Source organism: Grammomys surdaster, unplaced genomic scaffold (assembly GCF_004785775.1).
Source record: "Grammomys surdaster isolate TR1022 unplaced genomic scaffold, NIH_TR_1.0 97, whole genome shotgun sequence".
NCBI lineage: Eukaryota > Metazoa > Chordata > Mammalia > Rodentia > Muridae > Grammomys > Grammomys surdaster.
Window position 1 is genome coordinate 18,164,336 of NW_021604576.1, and position 14,775 is coordinate 18,179,110.

The window sequence follows — 14,775 nt, forward strand, 5'->3', positions numbered from 1 at the left end:
TCACTTGGCAGAGTGCATACAGAAGGGTATTTCATGTTGTATTCCCTAGTCCACTGGGATTCCTCCACCAGAATCTATTTCAGATTGAATTTTCACCAGAGAAAAACTATACCTTGGGGCTGGAGAAGTGGCTCAGTCATGAAATGCACAGGCTGCTCTTCCAGAGGTCTTGAGTTAATTTCCAAGAGATCTAATTAGTTCAGAAAGTGGCTGGAAGGAGCATAACGATTAAAGTGCTGAACAGAAGAAATGATGTGGGTGACAGCTTTACTGACACAGACCCCTCCCCTGGTGCTGGATGACACAGAGAGTTCTGTGAGAATCAGCCAATGGAGTTGCTGCCTGCTCTCAGAGTAGATACCATGGAGTGATAGATACCCCTGGTTCTACTGGGGGCCAAGTCATAGTATCTATTACACAGCAAAAGAAAAAGCTTAGCTTTACATTAAAGGCCACAATGGCTGTATTTGAGCTTGCATCCAGGGGTTGTGGGGCATTCTGGGCTTGAATACACACTTAGAGCAACTGTCTTTTGGGGAGATTAAAAAAAAAGAAGAAAAAACAGGACTTTTCCTTGCTTATGATGAGGCTCTGGTAGAATTAACTCAGATGGTTGCATTTTATTGACTTACAATCTTCCAGTTGATTTTTTTCAGTGTATCTAAAGAACATTAATCTCTTATATCCATGAGTTTCGCCTCAGCATCTGAAGGCCTATTTAGTTAGCTCTTTCTGTCCTTGACCACAAAGCTGTTGGTGAAAGTTAACTGTGGTATTTGCACATGTTATTAGAGAGACCAATGTAAGTTCATTATCATTCCCATGACTAACTGTGTGCAAAGATTTTTAAAGCTCTTTAAAAAATTTTAGTCTATAGTTTTCCTTATCTTACTTAAAAATTTATACAAAGGATTGGATAGATGGTTGCTTGGTTATGAACAGTTCTTGCTTTTTCAGAGTACTGCTGTTCAGTTTTCAGTCTTCATATTAATGGTTCACAACCATCTATAACTTCATTTCCAAGGGATCTGAGAGTTTCTGACTTCAGCAGGCACCAGGCACACATGTGGCATACATACAAACGTACATAGATATAAGCATACTAGTAAAACGCTAATCCACATAAAATAAAATAGATAAATCTAAAAAAAAAAAAGCAAAGCCATATTCAGGCCCTAATTGATGAATATTTATAACATTTTATTTATGCATAATTTAAATTTATATATAGAATAGAGTTTATACAGACCCTGAATCTCTTACAACATATAAGAAATAAAATTTGAGTTTCTCTGACTTCAAGAAAACCTATTTTACTTTATTACCCATAATTATTTTCTTGGTTTTTTTGTTCTAGTTGTACAGTGAAATAATGAATATTTGTGCTTTCTCTCCCAAATAGCTTAACCTGGCTTCTCAGTCCGTACTGGAAGGACTCAATGCTTGTTTTGATCATCGAGGAGAAATCTATGTACCAGAGCTAGGCGTGAGCTTTCAAGTTCAACATGAGAAGACCAGGATTTTTTGTTGTCAGAATCCCTTTAGACAAGGAGGTGGGAGGAAGGGCTTGCCTAAGTCTTTCCTTAACAGATTCACTCAGGTAAGATTCCTACTGCTCTAGAAACTAAGGTCACTGTTAGTTAGTATGCCCACTGTGTACATAATACACGACCTGCTGAATAGTCTCCTGAAAAGAAGCCCTCCTTCCCTGTCTTCATCCTGTTGCTGCTGTAACCTGGAGATCTTGGTGTCATTTAGAAGACAGATTACTGCCCTCTTAAGGACTTGATTAATACACTCCGGCGTAGAGGCTGCTCATTAATGAGTTCAAGTGACCCTCTGTTACAAAATTTTATTACAAGTTTTATAATGAAAGTAATGTATTTCAGTTTTTAGAACGTGAGAATAGAAAGCTGGTGTAGTGACACACATCTTTAGTCTCCACACTCAGGAAGCAAAGCCAGGTTGACCTCTTCGGAGTTCTAGGACCCCCAGAGGTACATAGTGAGACCCTATCTCAAAAAAAAAAAAAAAAAAAAACCAGCAACTGCTATTAAAAAAAAGTACAGTATCCCTCCATTTATTATTAACAAAATAAAAAATATGTTAAACCTTTATTCATTTTTACAAAGGGATCTGTACATACACATGCTTATTTTAATTGGTATTTTTCATTTTGGCTAACTTAGAATTTTGAAGTGCCTATAGCTGTTAGCTCTAATATCCCTGTTCACTGATGATTAACAGTGTTCTGAGTGTTATTTAACAATGTTTATTGCTGGTGAAATGGCTTACCAGTTAAGAGCTGGCTGCTCTTGGAGGGGATCCTGGTTTGATTCCCAAAACAGTTGTTCATGCTCACAACCATCTGTAACTCCCATCCATCTCAGAGGATCTGACACCATCCTCTGACCTCATTATGTATCAGGTACACATGTGATATACATACTTACATGCAGGCAAAACACATGAAATAGTAAAGTAGTTTTTTTAAAAAGAATGTTTATTATAAAAATTGTCAAATACTGGAAAGTGTGGTGAACTTGATAGTGACTGTGTTCTTACTGTCCATCTGAATCTGAAGGTATTTAAGAGTACTTGTAGGAAATTGTTGAAAACAATGGAGTTTAAAAGTGAAAATTGCACATGCCTCTTTAACTTACTATATATATCTTGAAAGCCAAGCCTGTTATCTGTATTTTGAAAATTCTGCAATTCTTCATTGTAAGAAATTTCTAAAACTCAATTATTGGTGTAGAAACAGCACATAGCGTGGTAGGGTTTTTCTAGTATTTTTTAGAGAAAAGCATTGATGATGTGTGATGTTTGGATTTTATAGGTCTTTGTGGATCCCCTTACAGTAGTTGACATGGAGTTCATTGCCAGTACCTTGTTCCCAGCCATTGACAAACATATTGTTAAGAAAATGGTAGCTTTCAATAACCATGTAAGTACCAATCTGTATTTTCCTGGCTCTTTTGAACCAACATTTCTTCAGTACAAGACTCTTCCAAATTACCAGTCTAACAAAAGAAAACTGCAGAATTAGGTACATATGTACTGGGATGTTTGCTACCGTTTGGTAGCTTTATCCTTTGTGTATTGTAGGGCATAGCATTAATGCTCGTAGGGTCTTCTTGGCATTTGGAGGTTTAAGTTACGAGGAGCCGTTTGAATCAAACCTATTAATTTCTATTATAGATCCCATTTGTAATATATTGTTAGTACAAAATGCACTTCCTGATAGGATATGCTTTTCAATAAGAGTGTTTTATTTTTAGATTGATCATGAAGTGACTGTTGAGAAGAAATGGGGACAAAAAGGGGGGCCCTGGGAATTCAACCTCCGAGACCTTTTTCGCTGGTGTCAGTTGATGCTGGTTGACCAATCTCCTGGCTGCTATGATCCTGGTCAGCATGTGTTTCTTGTTTATGGTGAAAGAATGAGAACCAGGGAGGACAAAGAGAAAGTGAGTCTCATACTTCGTTTATCTTTCTCTGTAGAAAGCAATTCCCTCTTTATAGATCAAGAATCATCTCACAAAAATACCAACACTCTTGGAAATTCAGAAGTTGCTAGAATGGATGAAGCATCCTCCTATCCTAGCAGAGTTTTGAATCTAGACAATTTGCTTTTGTGTCTATAATTCCGCATAGGCACAAGCCTTAGACCAGAATTGCCAGAACTTCCTTGGTTTTAATGTATTTTATCTAGAAAATATAGGTAGATAGATATAAAAGAAGATAATTTGCATCAAAGAAGATAATTTGCATCTAAATGAGGTAAGGTTACGTGTTTGTAAGAAGAACATGATACTAGAGTTCGTAGCTTATAGAGTTAATGTCAAGTGTGGTTATGTTTTCTAAGGGACTTTCTGTATTGCCCAAGGCTGATCAAAAATGTCTAGATTCATGTAATACTCCCACTTCAGCCTCCTCTGCCAAGCGCGCAGGCATGCTCCACCATACTTCGTTCTTCCGAATTTGAGTTTGTGGACTTACAGATTTCACTCATTAAATCTCAAAACAGATGTGGGTAGGAAGCAGCTCCATCATGACCTTTTGAAAGAAGAGCCATGTGTAACCAAGTCTTGTAGGTAGTATTAGGGTAGATAGGGTGAGCCTGTTTAGGTGCTTTGCCGGCTGTTATATTCTACTAAAGCTCACCAATTAAAATTAATTGTGGGTGGGAGAGATGGTTCAGTGGCTAAGAGTGCTTTGAGTGATAGTGAGTTTTTTTATGTTGTCTCTTTCAGGACATTAGGGAAGAGGTAAGCTTTGGTGTGAGCTATTTGCCAAGCTCCTGGAGCTGGAAACATGTGACACAATACCTTGTGACAGTAATACCTTGTTCGCTCCTCTTAAGATTTCACTTACACCATTCTACAGTGATTGAGTTTTCCTTAACTTTTATTTTCTTACTTTTATATGCAATTATAAGAATATTAATGCTTTTCAACTTAATACAATTTTGGGGGTGATTCTAACTTTTCCTCTTTCTATGTGCTACTTAGTATTTTAATACCCCCTACCCATCTGCCACCAACAGTCCCTACCTGTTTCTAATGCAGTTCTCTGGCTGCTGCATTTTTCCTCATAATCTTCAGGTTAGCACTGATGTTTTTATGGCGTAGATGGCAAATGTTTTATCTTGAGATTTGCCATAGTGCCCATAACTTCATTTTAATTTATAGTGTAATTTTACTGTAATTGCAAATAATTTGATGTCATATAACTACATATAATTTTAATTTGATGTGTATGGATGCTTTGCTTGTGTATATATCTACATCATGTGCATGTCTGGTGCCCACCAAGGCCAGAAGAGGGCATTGGATTCCCTGTAACTGAAGGTTCAGTTATGAGCCTCCCTGTGGGCACTCAAACTGGGGTCTTGTTGAAGAGCAGCCAGTGTTCTTAACCACTGAGTCATCTATCCAGCCACGTTGCTCTGTTCTTGACCTCAAGTTACTTTTGTTGTTAATATAGTTCATGCTTTTTTGGGTCACTCAGTCTTGATGTTCCCAAGGCTAAACTAGCACTATTTAGCCCAGACGTGGCATTAACTTGTGTTCTTCCTGCCTTACCCTTCCAATACTATGATTATAGGTATATGCCCAGCCTTACCCTGTGATGTTTCTAAGAGAAAACTCAAGGAATAGGAAACATTTGCTAGTTGTCTTAAGTGTAGTGACTTGTTGCTCTGCTTGTTCTCTAGGACCATCCATCTTAGCATCGTGTAAGAATTTATAATGATTTATAAGATGATTTATATTCTCAATGCATTATCTTCCTGTAGGTTATCACTGTGTTTAAGGATGTGTTTGCTTCCAATTCCATGCCCTACATAGGAACTAGACTATTTCATATCACTCCCTATGATATTCAGGTAAACAGACTGGAATAATCCTTTTCTCTATGACAGTTTTCAATGGCTTCTATGTCACTACATATGACTTCTATGTTTTCTTCAGATTGGCTACTCAGTCCTTTCTCGCAGCAGCTATGTTCCTCACCCATCCCGCCGGCCCCTGTCACTCCTACACCAATCATTCCAGTCTCTGGAACCCATCATGAAGTGTGTGCAGATGAGTTGGATGGTCATCCTTGTGGGGCCAGCCTCTGTGGGCAAGACCAGCCTGGTCCAGCTTCTGGCACACCTTACTGGCCACACCTTAAAGATCATGGCTATGAATAGTGCAATGGATACTACTGAGCTTCTAGGCGGATTTGAGCAGGTACCTTGGTATACTTTTACATTGATAGGTGTAACAATAAACTTGTGGTCTGCCTATAGGGGCTTTTGTATTGGTGGTGACTACTTGCAGCAGTATCCTCTGACCCTGGCCAATGGCTTTTGATGTGCTTTGGAAATTTCAGGTTGATATTATACGACCTTGGAGGCTACTACTTGAGAAGGTAGAGCGTACTGTCAGGGTCCTGCTAAGAGATAGTCTTCTTATCAATGCTGATGACACAGAAGTAGTGTTGCGAGCCTGGAGCCATTTCCTTCTGACGTATAAACCTAAATGTCTTGGTGAAGATGGTAAAGGTGTCACCATAGAGATTGTCAACAAACTGGAAGCAGTATTGCTGCTTATGCAGAGACTCAATAATAAAATCAACTCATATTCCAAAGCAGGTATGTGTATATGATGTGTATGTCATACACTCAAGGATTACCATACTGTTGTCTGTTTATAGGAATATATTAACAAATGTCATGTCATACTTTTAATATATGTAGTGATTACTCCTCAAAACTAGAAGGTTTACTTGTAAAGTAAAATACTGAAAAATGGGATTTCAGATTGATTCCACTGAAAAAGCAAATACTAAAATGGCTGGTTACTAAGCTCTGTTCCTCATTGTATGTTTATCCAGCTACAGGCCAATCTGTCATCTAACACTAGCAAGCGTTTTTTTTCTTTTAACTCATTTCCTCACAAAATGAGCATTTTCATTTAAATTTGATTGAATGTTAGACATTAAGTTGTGAAGTACTGCATTATATCATATTACTGATTTATTTGGACTTTTCTTGATAGATAATAAGTTCTCTATGGATTATTTTAATCTTAAGATAATTTTTAAGCTTTTCAGGGCTGGAGAGGAGGAACATTTTCTCTAGTGACATGCCCCTAAAGCATCTCATTTGCTGAGGGTTCTCTTAGGCTGGTGGTAACTGAAGAGTCCCAGGCTTACTCCAGCCCAGTAATTGCTGCTTCATCTTTGGTAGATGACTTCATGTGCAGGGTTACTTAGCCATAGGCACATTGGCCCAATTTGGGGCTTTGGGTCCTTCTAGAACCCCCTCCTTTCAAATATCCTACTGTTCTTTCTAGTTGCCCCTTCCTGCCTTGCTTCAGTGAGACACACATCTTCTTTGGTTTCCCACCCCTTTTCTATACTCTCTACAAAAGCAATTGAAGGACTCTCCATCTTGGTTTTTACCTCCCTGCTCTCAGGTACACAGTGTTGTGGTGCATTTTATTCTCTCCTGTTTTCTCCCCAGTTTTTATGTTAGAAATGGGAACTTAAGTATACTCTCATGTGTAAATTCATGTGGATTATTTATTCTAGTTGGTGCACATAAAAGACGTCCAGTCCTGGTATTTTATCATCTAGTCCTGGTATTTTATTTATAAGCTGTAAGTGTAGATTGGGCAGGAAGTGAACTGTTCTGACTTACATCCTAGCCATATGTCCCTTGTTACTTGTTTAGGTCTCACCTGGGTTATTTCTTCTCCATCAGCCTGTACTTGGAGCCATTTCTCCCGGCCACGTGCTCATGGTCCATCTCCTCTCATGGTGGTTTCCTCCTCTCTCTGTCTACTTTTTCCTTCTCCCATGGTCACTCCTAAGACCTCTTACTCAATACTCAGTGTTCCCCCACCACCTAATCACAGCCTCTAGCCTTTTATTAACCAATTAACTTTAAGTTGGGGAGCCAGGTTTACGTAGCATCACTTGATGTACATGAGGTGCTTGTTTGGGACAGCTCCTGGCCAACCCCCAATACTAATGGCTCAAAGCAAGAATCTAATAATACAACATAATTTCTAACAAAAGACCATTTGAAAAATTCTAGACAAGGGCTGTCAGTGTTAGACTGTAAAGTATTTGTGTGATACATCTATAGATAGGTAGATGGATAGGTTTTAGTGACATTAATTCTGCTATGCCAGTTTATAGCTCTTTAATATAAATTTATAATGGATGAGAGACTTTATTTCTTCAGACACTTCAAAAATTGAAACACTAAAATTATTCATCAGAGTTAACTTCAAGTATGTAGGTAGTAAATTATAGTTATTGAAAGTGTTTGTACTAAACATAATATTATTAGCTGTTTTAAACAAGTGTTGGGATTTGTTTGGGGTTTTTCTGGGTAGGAGGCTGAAGTGCCTTGCTTTAACATTGAGTACTAGATGTTTATTCTTGTCTGTAACATTACAGACTTTGCCAAACTTGTCGAAGATTTCCGGACTTTCGGTGTAAAGCTTCTGCAGTCAGCCAGTGGCCGGAGTCATGGCAGCTTTGAGTGGGTTGACAGCATGTTAGTTCAGGCCCTAAAGTCTGGTGATTGGCTTCTGATGGACAACGTGAATTTCTGCAAGTAAGAACTGTTTGTGCAATCACAAGTGGGTGTGACTGAAACTTAGCTTGTGTTTGTTAATTGTAAAGACTCATACTGAGGCTCTGTATTTTTAACCTATTGGCTTTCTCACTAGCATGCAATTCCAGCCATTCCTAAACTATCGTGTAGTGAAGTCTGAGTTGGTCATTAGTTGACTGAAGTAAAGGCTAACACAGTTGGAGTGCTTCCTATTAACATCATCAATCTCTTGTCAAGGCCATTTTAAATACAAGAGCTAATCCAGGCAAACATCAGTAAATGCATATGACTAATGACCACAATCTGTATTACTTTCTGTCCCACTATGAGGAAATGGACAAGTAGGAAATTGCTACAATAAGCTATTTTTAAGTGGTGGCTTCTGCTGTTGGAACATTTTTCTGGATGTTTTTTGTTTGAAATCCAGTTACCTTCAAGTATATTGATAATTTTGAGAAGGAGGAGCTATGTGTTGCTTTTCCATGTTTCGTGGAATGTGTGTACTTTTATCAAGCTATGTGCCTTTGAGAATGGGAATAAGAAACGGGAGTCGACTCTTGGAAGAAATCACAGTCTCTGAAAGAGTGCTCTCTCGAAGGGAGATGTGGGTCCAAATTAAAGTGTAGACTTGTGCAACAATAGTAGAGTGAAGGCAACATGTCGGTCTGAATACCACTTGAATTCTCTCTGCAGTCCATCAGTGCTGGATCGTCTGAATGCCTTACTCGAACCTGGTGGTGTCCTCACAATTAATGAGAGAGGAATGGTAGATGGATCCACTTGCACAGTGACACCAAATCCCAATTTCAGGTACTTCTGTCTCTTATATTAATAAAGAATTTGGTGGCTTCAGAAACAAAGGCAGACATCAAACAGCCTCTCTGTAAACAGTGCACCATGTTCTGAGAAGGCCACTTGATCATTCTGTTAAAGAGAATGTATTAAGGGCCAATTGTTTGCCAGGTACTTACTAGGTTTTGAGGTCAGTAGACTACAAAAAGAAGTGAGGTCCTTCTCTAAGGTTACCTAATAGTAACCTAATAGAAGGTAGGAAGTCAGTCACAGTCCTTACGTGGCTTATGTTTTTTGGGGACGGGGGCGGGGGGTCATATGGGTGGGTCTCGTGAGGTGAGGGAAAGAGACAAGGATGGTGTCTCTGATTTGGGCAAATGAGAGGCTGGAGTTGAGAAGGGGTATTCTGGCAAAAGAGAAAGTTTGGCATGGGACAGCCAGACAGAAACTTGCTCTTTTGTTTCTAACGTTAAGTAGAGATGTCAGATAGCTACATGAAGATGTGGAGGGACATTGGTGAAGTAAAATTGACTGTTACAAAAAAGTTGTGCTGGCTAGATTTATGTCAGCGAGATACAAACTAGAGTTGTTTTAAAAGAGGCAACCTCCACTGAAAAAAATATCCCCACTAGATTGTCCTATGGGCAAGTTTGTAGTGTATTTTCTTGATTGATTGGTTGGTTGATTGGTTGATTGATTGACTGACTGACTGATTTTGGAAGGTCCAATTCACTGAGCCTTGCTACTCTGGTCAAGTGGTACTGGATACTGTAAGTAAGCCAGGCTGAAACCAGCCAGTAAGCTGTAGTCCACCATGCCTGTGGCAATAACTCCTGCCTCTAGATCCCTGGCTGGCTTCAGTTCCTCCCTGACTTCCTTAGATGATGGGCTGTGATATGGACCTGTGTGCTGACATAATCCCTCATGCTGCTTTATCACAGAAGTAGAAAACCTCACCAAGACTGGAGTTCACTGGTCTCCTTTCTGTCTATGTGGATAGATCAGAATAATAAATAAGCTTGGCCTGAGTTGGGGGAGTATCTGAAAGCAAGACTTTGTAAGTTCTTGGCATAGTTCCTTAGGAAAGCCAGTATATGAGGGTGGAGAAATGGCTCGGTGGTTGCAGCTCCTGCAGAAGTTTGGAGTTTGGTTACCAACACCTGTATTGGGTACCTCATATCTAAACTTCAGGGGATCTGGTGCCCTCTGTAAGTACCCACACACAGGTGTGTAAACAGACTCAAATACATACATGGAAATAAAAGCAAAAGTAGGTTTAGAGAAACTGATTGACTAGTATTGACATGGATTTAAAAAGAGGTAGAGGTATCACACAGTGAGATGGAGTTGGCTTCTTCTATGAATTCCTTGTAGGTGAGGGACATATAATTTGCCCATGACAATTGGTGCTAGAGGCCATTGGTTACTCTGGGGTTTGATTTTTCTCTCTCCCCAATTTCCTTTATAATTTCCTCTTTATTAGGCTTTTTCTCTCCATGGATCCTGTTCATGGAGAAATTTCCCGAGCTATGAGGAACCGTGGACTTGAAATCTACATTTCAGGAGAAGAGGATGGCAGCATCCCAGATAACCTGGATTTAAAAGTTTTGCTGCACAGCCTTGGATTGGTGGGGGACAGTGTGTGTAACATCCTCTTGGCTCTGCACACAGGGGTCCAGAGCCTTGTTAGAGGTGAGGATCTTGATTTCTGGGCCTCTGCAGTTTTTAGTCCTGTAGCGATTCACGTTGTTCCATGTAGTCTTGGATTGCTCTCATTTGATGTATGTTGAAAGAAAAGTGATCAGGATCACATGTTTAAAATGTAAAATTCGGATACCTCAAGAATGGAGTTCTCATCTGGGAGAAGTGTAGCCATCAGTGTGTTAAGCTCCATAGGGAACTACGAGATGACTCAGTAGTTACAGGCACTTGCTCTTCTAAAAATTGGCATTTTATTCCCAGCATCCCTGTCAGTGGGCTCAACATTTCAGCTCCAGGGAATCTGACACCTTCTTCTGGAACTTGGACACCCACATCTGAAGCACAGATTCATACATACACACATAATTAAGATAATAATGGATATGTGCTCCTACATCAGGGGCCATTTGCTGAGTACTTCACTTTATGCTTTGAGATTCAAGAGCTTTGCCTTTTATATCTCCTGGGTCACCATTTGCCCTTATGAAGGAGAAATAAGGTAGAAACTTCGAATTGAAGCAGCTCTAATTAATGTCATTTCTTTTCCTTATGTTAAAAGGATGAGTAGTGATAAATGAAATGCTATTTACTGAATAACTGCTATGTGCTGGATACAGTCCTGCTTGTCTGTTCTGTAAGCAAGTGTTCCTGTCCTAGATGAGGCCTAGTGAGTTGATAGCGTGTCAGAATTAGTTATATTGACAGCTGTGACTTCACAGTAGACCTATGGTCCCTCCATGGTCCTTTATAGGTCATACTCATTGCCATCCTTGATGTATGTCAGCTTGAGATTAAAGATACGTGTGACACTTGTGAAAGAGTTCTCAGATTCACTGCAAGAGGCCAGGGAATAAGGGGGAAAGTGGATGGGGCAAGGGATATTAATATTCTTGGACATCTATTGTGCCCTCAGGAGACCCTAGATATAAAACAAATAAATGCTTAGGAGTCAGTGTACAGAAGATTAATGTAAAGGCATATTTATCAGAGCATATTTGGTTTGTTTGGAGTTTTGTTGTTATTGTCGTTTAAATATTTTTACTTCTGTACATTCGTGTTCTGCCTCCATGTATTTCTGTGTTAGGGTGTCAGATCCCCTGGGACCACCATGTGGGTGCTGGGAATTGAACCCAGGTCCTTTTGGAAGAGCTCTTAACTGCAGAGCTATCTCTCCAGCCCCATATTTGTCAGGTTTTTTTGTTTTTTGGTTTTTTTTTTTTTTTTTTTTGGTTTTTGGTTTTTGGTTTTTGTCAAAGATTTTAGAAAGCCATTGATCATATGTGACAATGTTTTATCTTTATAGGTTCTCCAACATCATCTGTCTCCACTCTCAGTCACACAGCCATACTCATTGTTCAGTACCTACAACGAGGTCTGAGCTTACACAAAGCATTTTTTGAAGCATGCTGGGAAGTTTATGTCGGCTCTCAGCATTCAGTAGCAAACCAGAAGGTACTGTGAATGTTTCATACCACTGTCCAAGTTGTAACACTAAGGTAGAGGAAATTACTCCTATGGATTGCAACTTTTAAGAGAGTTGACTGCTATTTTATTCCAGTTAAAGATCTAGTATCTAGATACATTCCTGGAATTAATTTAAATGTAAATGTTCTTTTCCTAAAACATTGGCAAACAATTTAACTATTGTAGAATGTGTCTGAGAAGTGTTTACAAGTGAACCCTAGATTCCCTCAAACATTTGTCTGTTGGTAATTTTGATGACAGTACTTTGTCAGTGCCCTTGACTCTGTTTCTCATTTTACAGCTTGTGCAGGCTTTGCTAGAAAGTCATACTTCATCTCTGCAAGCTAGGGAAACTTGGGGACACTCCATTCTTGCCACAGGGCTGTGGCCAGATTCTGTGCCTTCGGCTCTCTTTGCAACAGAAGACTCTCGACTCTCTGTTGTCCGGAGTGATGGGCAGATCCTAGCATACTGCCTCAACAGGATGAGCCTCAAAACTAGCAGCTGGACAAGGTCAGCAGAATCTTCAATGTGTTCTCTTGGATAGATTTTGGTTTTGCTGGGAATGGCAAGCATAGTGTAGCCCACCCAGCATTTGTGGCCACTTATTGTCTAGCCGTCACATTTTTACTGTTTATTATCAGTCTCATGTATTTAGAAGTGTATTTAGAAGTCCTGTGCAGAAGTAGATCCTTCTAGACTGATGAGCCAGATGTTATGGCTATAGCTGGTGTATGCTCACAGAAAGCAGTCCGAATGCAAAGGCACATACTAGGACTGAGTTCAGGCCTTGATCATGCTGAGCATGTTTCTGTCAGCCACACCCCATCCTTAAGTACAAGTTAGGTGTCTTTTTGTCTTTGGTATTTGTAAACCAATTATCACTTTTTTTTTTTTTTGAAATGTCATGTGAAAGACTGTTCTAATTCTACCTTTTCTTGTTCTGTGAGTTCCAGGAGTCAGCCTCTTACTTTACAAGACTTAGAAAACATTATGCGGACTTGTAGCCCAGAGAACCTGATGTTCAATGCAGTGGAAGTAGATGCTTGCTGGATCGATGAACCAGAGGTTTTAGCCATGGCTGTTAAATTGCTCATAGAAAGAGCAACCAATCAGGATTGGATGCTCAGAGTTAAGTGGCTTTGTCATTTAGCCGAGAACATACCACAGGGGCTGGGTAAGTAGCAAAGCTTGTACAGGTGAGAGGGGTTACATATGTTCCCCTTGTTCAAGAGCCTTGGCAGACATGTTAGTCTGTGACTACACTGTTGAAAGTATAACTGAGAAACAGCAAAACAATGTGTGACACTGCATTGTTTATATAGCTGTTCAATTAGGGAGATGTCTGACCCTATGAATCAAGAGAAATGCCTCAGTATTTCAGGGACTGTCCTTTTCAGTTCAGAAGGAAAAGATATTGCATCATGTTGCTTTTTAAATTTGTTATTTAGATTTGTTTGGTTTTTTTCTGAGAATAGTGTTGTTTTTGATAATTTATTTACCCTTAAGAATCTTAAGATTCCAATCAATTTTTTGTTTGTTTGAGACAGGTCGCACTGTGTAGCTCTGGCTGGCCTAGAACTCACAAAGAAAGGTCTGCCTCCCAAGTGCTGAGATTAAAAGCTTCTACCACTGTGCTCAGCCCCAAACCTGTGCTTAATTTGTTATTTATTCAAAGGAGGAAAACAAAAGTAGTAGTGAAAATGCCTACATTGTAAATTATAGGATATCAAATTTGTTAGTAATGGGTAATTCGCAAGTCTTGTAAACAGAAGTGGGAGCTCCAGAATTACTTGTCATGGCAGCATCAAGAACACAGGAGGAGGCTTGGGAATTGTTGGACAGTGTAACGTAATTGGTAAATTCCAGACAAGTAAGAGACCCATCTCAAAGGAGTTAGAAGGTTCTGAGCACCCAAGATTGTCCAACATCTTTCCTGTACATATACCCATTTAAAAATGTCAACTCAGGCAGAGGTGGTACACACCTTTATTCTGAGCACTTGGAAGGCAGAGCGAGGCAGATCTCTGTGAGTTTGAGGCCACTGTGGTCTACCAAGAGAGTTCCAGAATAGCCAGGGCTAAACAGGAAAACCCTATCTCAAAAAACCAAAAACAATAAAATCTACCTTGGTAACTGAATATATATGAACCCTTGTGCTTCCTGAAAACTTATTGATAAACCAGTGCATACATACATACAGAGGGAATTTGTGATGTTTTTCTCTTCATTGTTTTATATGATTGTCACTAGCCAGAGATAGTAACATAGATGAACAGAACATAAGTCTTGGGAGTCAAGTAACTTGTAAACTCCAGTGCTTTATTTGCCCTAGCCTCAGTTCAGTCTCTCTCATGACTGTTCCACCGTTGCACAAAGTTCATTCGGACAGCAAAGCCTTGGACCTTAACAATGTCTCTCCTTCTACAGAGTCAGTGCGGATTCATCTGGAAGCCAGTGCCACTGCTCTTAGGAAATTTTACTCAACTTCTCTCTCAGCTGGAGTCAGTAATGTCTTGAAAATATTACAGACAAATACAACAGGTATTTATTTACCTGCTGGGTCCTTCCTGAAAACTTCAGGGAGACGTCCACAGCTCCCACTGTCATCATGGCTCCAAAGATATGATGTGGCAGATGAGAACTAGTCTAAAACTGCATTGCCAGCCCTCAGCTCTTAGAGAGTAACTGATGGGAAA

The 14,775-nt window shown here is 39.6% G+C and overlaps 1 protein-coding gene across 1 annotated transcript in view; it reads left to right on the forward strand.

Annotated features, from left to right (window-relative positions):
• The window catches only part of Mdn1 (midasin AAA ATPase 1), a 120,310-nt gene that overhangs the window by 54,280 nt on the left and 51,255 nt on the right, over positions 1–14,775 (forward strand). The window contains exons 38-50 of the mRNA XM_028779868.1: positions 1,403–1,600; positions 2,840–2,947; positions 3,282–3,470; positions 5,300–5,389; positions 5,475–5,738; positions 5,881–6,142; positions 7,960–8,119; positions 8,813–8,929; positions 10,395–10,603; positions 11,916–12,064; positions 12,378–12,589; positions 13,033–13,253; positions 14,507–14,620. Coding sequence (XP_028635701.1) covers positions 1,403–1,600; positions 2,840–2,947; positions 3,282–3,470; positions 5,300–5,389; positions 5,475–5,738; positions 5,881–6,142; positions 7,960–8,119; positions 8,813–8,929; positions 10,395–10,603; positions 11,916–12,064; positions 12,378–12,589; positions 13,033–13,253; positions 14,507–14,620 — 2,293 coding nt within the window. The remainder of the gene's footprint in view (positions 1–1,402; positions 1,601–2,839; positions 2,948–3,281; positions 3,471–5,299; positions 5,390–5,474; positions 5,739–5,880; positions 6,143–7,959; positions 8,120–8,812; positions 8,930–10,394; positions 10,604–11,915; positions 12,065–12,377; positions 12,590–13,032; positions 13,254–14,506; positions 14,621–14,775) is intronic.